Here is a 6,000-nt window from a genome sequence, read left to right as displayed (position 1 = left end):
ATGAACAGTTACTGTGAAACAGAGCGACTGTATATTTTGTAGGCAAATGCAGCAGCCAATTTGCACACAGCAGTGTCCTACAAACAGTCGTGAAACAAATGACCAATTTTTCTCTCTTTTTGAATAGCATGTGGTTTAATTATTTTTTAATCTGAACAGGCAGACGGACCTCGGTTTAACATCTCACCCGAAAGACGGAAACTAATATCAGTTTAAGGTAAAACAGCCTTGTGGGAATTTCAGGCTCTGAATATACCTGACCCATCCTGCCAACTTAAAGAGAAACGTGGCTTTTCTCTCAGACCACAATAAAAATTCAACCTTTAAAAACCAACAAATAATTCTTGGTGCCTGCTTATGTTCTGAAAAGTTTTTATTTTGTTTTCATTGTTCCTGACACTCTGAAGCAGTTAACGGTTCAGGTTGATGCACACACACAGAGCCCAGGTAAGGAATTAACAAAAAAAAATTAATTTAGATTGGAAATTACAATGGTGTTGAGATTTGGGAGAATAGCAAAGAGCTCTGTAACATCCACACACAGAATGAAGATTATCATTTTCATGCAATGGAAGGAAGGCAAGATGGAAAAAAAAAGCCACCCAAACAAAAAAAAGTCACATTTATACACCAAATTAATTTGTTATCAGAAAGTACTATGCAATAAATCTGTACATCCAAATAAATTTGGGATCTACGTCTAGAGTTACATTATAAGGTTATATACATTTATTACCCCCTTTTTTCATAACTTGAGTAAAACCTTCATTCCAACCGCAACATAAAACAAGACTAAATTGCAGACTAACTCTCGGAGGAGGAAACGAAACGCAGAAGAGATCGAGAAGAAATTATTCGATACGCCCAATTAAAACATTTCACTTAGACCTGAAAAGCTGTCTAATAAAAACTATGAACAAACTGCCAGGCTATTCTAACAGTGTGCGGTTGCGTGTGGTTTAATTTTTTTTTATATGCTAACTATACAGTGAATTTCAGTGCAGATGAGGCTCTGTCCTGAGCTTTCACTCTTTGGATGGACTGAATTTGACAAGAACTGAACTTTCTGCAATTCTGGACTTTTGAGAGACTGGATTCAGGTGGTCCATTAACAGCAGACGTCTCGCGTTAAGAGCTGGCTGTCAGGAGTTGGTAAGCAAATGTGAGGGTGAAGTTACAAATGGAAATAGATGCAATAAGCGCCCAGGATCAATAAGGTACAGATCACAGCAGTGAGAGAGGGGGTGGGGGGGAGGGTGTTGTTTAAGCGATGGCTGCAAAATAAAGAGAGAGATTTTTCTGGATTATCTGATCATTTAGAGACGGCACCTGAATAATCAAAGAATGAATGAATGGTGGCGTGGACATTTAAGTCGGATTTTGTTTTGGATTTAAATAAACTATTTGTCCTCTTCACTGAAGAGAGCTAGTCTATTCTTCATTAAATGAGCTATGTTTTTTGGGGGGTTTGGGAAGGTTAGCACTATATTGTAGTAATGCTTACTGCATATAATCCAAGCTTTTGCCCAAGAGTTGGACAAAGCAGTCTGTAAGAACGCAGGATCAAGGACCGCCGGTGGTGCTTTAAGCTTCCATGAATGGAATCCACGTTATACCCAGTGTTAACCAATGTCTCCTTGCAGCTCAAACTGCAGTCCAGCCTAAAGCAGAAAACAGTAACTGATCCACACCTCCCAGTTCTCTGGCCTTCCTTCCTTAGTCAATTTTCACATTGGTGTAGATCTTTCGAACAAAGGCACTTGTTCCCATGTAACCGACAGCACCTGCGGATAGTCAAATAATCAAACAATAAATAATCTTTGTATTTGATATTGTGCCTCATCATTTCGGAAGTACATCTCAAAGCGCTTCACAGGATTTACTGTGAAATTAGGTGACTGTGTATTTGTAGGCAAATGCAGCAGCCATACCAGTTGCGGCTAGCAGTGTCCCACAAACAGCCATGGAGTGAGTGACCAGTTTTATTTGGGGGGTTGTTTGCCAGGATACCAGGAGAGAGAAACTCCATTCACTTTTCCAATAGTGCCATGGGATCTTTAACGTCCACCTGAACAGGCAGATGAGACCTCAGTTTAATGTATCATCTGAAGGACGGCACCTCTGACAATACAGTACTCCCTCGAGCACTGTACAAGTCTGTTAAAGAACACAAGGCTGTGGTACCTGGAGACCTGTATAAAATGCTGACACAAGCAGGCTGAGAGAATACTCATTAAACCCCAGCCAGCACTGGAAAGTTACCTTTTCTCTCTCTCTCTGTACGCGGTTACAATTTACTGTTTCCATTAACATCAGCAACAGTCAGAACAAAGAAACAGAGCTGAAAGTTCAAACCTATTAAAGAATAAAAGACTGACAGGCTGCAGAGCGGTCGGGGGCTCGTGTTAATCTGCCAAATGCAATATTGCAAGACAGAGCGATTTGGTCAGTGTGTAGAGAGAGAGAGTCGTCTCATTATAATGTTCAGCTTCTGGCTTTCCTTTGTAGTTGTGAAGGCGAGCCTGCAAGTGCCCTGCACGCCGTCCGTCACGGGGAGAAGAACAGAAAGCCCACTGGCCTCCGGCTGCAAGGCATTGTAATGAGCAGCTTCTTTGCATTAATCCCACTTTAACTGTGCCCCACAGAGTGCTCGATACAGTCAGAGCTTCACTAATGAGAAGCATACCACCCCCACGTTGCAGCATCCGTCAGGCCTTCGCAGGCTCACACCTCCCTGCTCCACTCAAGTGGGGGAAATGCAATTGAACAGCCCACCCTGTGTCAAGTGGGCACTCTATTTTACGTCCTCGCGATTAATCTGTTAACCTCTAAGGACTAGGCCCCCCTCCCACAATCAGGACATTCAAACTTGCCGGCCAGTTATGGATTTGCACCCGAGCTTGGGGTCGGGATCAGTAGACGTGGAGGGCAGGGAGGGTGGGTGTAAGGGTGGCTGAAAGCACGATCAAAGAGGAATAACAACAAAATTACATTTGTAAAACTCCTTTCAGGTCGGAAGGATGTCCCAAGGCACTGAACAGTCGGGGATCAGGACCCGAGCGTGGGGGGGCATGGTTGGGATGAGGGAGGGCAGAGGGGGTAGGAGGGCGGTGAAGGCACGGTCAAAAAGGAGGGTCTTGAGTCGTGCCTTGATGGAGGCAAGAGAGGGAGCAAAGCAAAGGGATTGTGGGTTGGAGTTCCAAAGGGTGGGGGCAGAGGGGCTGAAATCCCGGCCACCGAGGGTGGGAGACATGGAGCACGCCGGAACCTGCTGAACAGAGGGAGCGGACAGGTTGATAGGGGGTCAGCAGGTCAAAGATGTAGGAGGGGACAAGGCCATGGTGGGCCTTGAAAGTGAGGACAAGGATTTTGACCTCTATCCTCTGAGAGATGGGGAGCCAGTGGAGCCGGGGAAGGGTGGGGTTGATGGGGTCACGGAGCCTGGTGTGGGAGAGGATACGAGCTGCAGCGTTCTGGTGATCTGCAGCTTGTGGAGGGAAGAGTTGGGGAGGCCGACAAGGAGGGAGTTTCCGTAGTCGAGCCATGAGTTGATGAATGCGTGTATGAAGGTTTTGGCGGCCTGAGGGGTGAGGCAGTGACGGAGTTGGGCAATGTTGCAGAGTTGGGGTAAGACAGAGCGGGTTATGGCACGGATGTGGGGGAGAAGGTCTTGAGATGGATCTTGAAGGAGGCGAGGGAGGGGGCGAGGTGGAGGGACTGTGGGATGGAGTTCCAGAGGGCAGCATTCACGCAGTAATTATTCATTTTAGTCAAATAACTGCAATAGTTACAGACAGTATTGTGGTATTGAAAATTGCTCTGTATTCAGATTACACTGCACCTGTGGGAGGGTCAGAATTAATGACTGATGGTTTCAGCTGAATTGCTCAGATATTACAGTCTGCGTTTTACAACTGATACTCGAGCACACAACAGGGCGAGCAGGGAATGGGATTAGAGTAGACATCTACAGTGGGGGAGCAAGCACCAGCACAGACACAATAGGCTGAAAGGCCTCTTTCTGTGCTGTAAACCATTTAAAACTAAGGCGCTGTAGCAAATGAAAGGATTATTATTATTAGAGACAGATTTCTCTAGCACGCAACCGTCTGTGGTTTGAATTAATTGTGTGTAGCAAACACTAGCCAGTCTTCACAGCAAGTTTTTCACGGTGACACTAAACATGTTCATTGTGAAATCCTCCAGAAAGATAGTGACGGATTTACTGAGCTCTGGTGTCTGAATAGCAGGAAAGCTACTCGTATCCATGCTGGTATGTGATCATGTAGAGGCAGCATCGCCTTGTAACTGAATTCATTTTGAATCTTTTGAATCTAAGCTTTAAGCTCAATTAATGGAGTGTAATAAGCTAGGTGGAATTTCAATTAGGAAACTTACAATTGCAGGCGTGCAATTCTGGCAAAACACAGTTGATTCAGTTTAAATTTTGGCTTTCACAAGAGAATACAGCTAGATTATATTCTCCCCCACCCCCGAACATTCTCATTGGGGAGGAGGGGGCACTGATCACAGGCATTTAGAGCTGGAGCTGAACTGAACGATTTGGAGGAACTGGGAAACGGATCTCGGAAACAGGGTAAACAAGGAAAACCTGAAGTACTGACACACAAACAACAACAAATGACATTTACACAGCCCCTTTCACATCCCAAGGCGCTGGACAGTCAAGGATTTACCTTCCCGGCCCTCCACCCCAAGCTGGGGTTTGGGGTGGAGGGCGGGAATAAGAGAATGATCAAAGACGCGGTCGAAGAGGAAGGACTTGAATGGGCTTTAAAGGAGTCAAGGGAGGGGGCAAGGCGAAGGGACTGTGGTATGGAGTTCCAAAGAGCGGGGGGGCAGTAAGGCTGAAGGGTGGAACGGGCAGGACGGGGGACGTGGAGCAGGCCCGAGTCCGCTTAGCGGAGGGAGCGGACAGATCGGTATGGACTTAGGGGGACAGAGGTAGAGAGGAGCAAGGCCAAGGAGGGCTTTGAAAGCAAGGGCAAGGATTACTGTATTACTAAGAGACTGATCTGTAAAGAGATCTCACAAAATGCAAGTTAAAGTTGATATTGCATTAGTGGAAAAAACACCCCACTTAAACTACACGCACACCACATTCATTCCAATCGAACCAGTACTGCACAAGCATAGAGCAGCTTTCACACTCCTCGAATAACATATGAGCAATTCCAAATTCATTTTGGGCCGAGGACTAAAAATACACTCGTGTTCCAGAATTAAAGCAGAGACAACTGGTGAAAGAAAAGCTGCTATCCACAAGCTTCCCCCTAGTATAACCTGAGAGGTGTAATGGAGATTTGGTGAGTTACGTGCAGGTCCCATCTTGTCCAATTTAACACTTTAAATCAATTAGATTCTTTCAATTACTTTCTGATGCTCTTTGTGTGAAACATGTACATTCCAAGCAAAAATTTTAAGAAACATGCTGAGAATTAATTCCCCATGTCAATATTATGGCAGGTTGTGGGTCAGATTACATCAAAAGTATCATCAATCTTAACAAGAACATAAGAAATAGGAGCAGGAGTAGGCCATTCAGCCCCTCGAGCCTGCCCCGCCATTCAATAAGATCATGGCTGATCTATTCTAACTCCACCTACTCGCCTTATCCCCATATCCCTTAATCCCTTTATCCACAAGAAATTTTTGGGCGAAACGCAGCAGCCAACTGAACACAGCAGTGTCCCACAACAGTCCTGGATTGATCACATTTTATTTTTGATGGGATTATTATTGAAAGGCACTTTACAAATGTAATTTTGTATTGTATTATCCCTGGAAAGCGATCCGCCAATCAACTAACAGCCAGGTTTCTACTTACTGCTAGGTAAACAGAGGCTTGTGGAGTAAGGAAACTTGCCCAACATTACGCCCTGCCCGGGAATCAAACCCAAGTCCTCTCATTTGCAAGGTAAGTGCTCTAACCACTTAGCCTTACATTTGGTATCGTGGATTTCAAGTCAGATGGACATC

General features: G+C 45.1%; 1 protein-coding gene across 1 annotated transcript in view; it reads right to left on the bottom strand.

The window, feature by feature from the left end:
* Window positions 1–355: 355 nt before the first annotated feature.
* The window catches only part of tm9sf3 (transmembrane 9 superfamily member 3), a 64,554-nt gene continuing 58,909 nt past the window's right edge, over window positions 356–6,000 (bottom strand). Inside the window, exon 15 of the mRNA XM_042336749.1 lies at window positions 356–1,784. Within this exon, the coding sequence (XP_042192683.1) occupies window positions 1,717–1,784 (68 nt within the window). The 3' untranslated portion in view covers window positions 356–1,716. The remainder of the gene's footprint in view (window positions 1,785–6,000) is intronic.

The sequence above is a fragment of the Callorhinchus milii genome, unplaced genomic scaffold (assembly GCF_018977255.1).
Source record: "Callorhinchus milii isolate IMCB2004 unplaced genomic scaffold, IMCB_Cmil_1.0 Scaffold7, whole genome shotgun sequence".
NCBI classification, from domain to species: domain Eukaryota; kingdom Metazoa; phylum Chordata; class Chondrichthyes; order Chimaeriformes; family Callorhinchidae; genus Callorhinchus; species Callorhinchus milii.
Note: the sequence above shows the minus strand (reverse complement) of the source record. Positions and strands in the feature narration are given on the sequence as shown.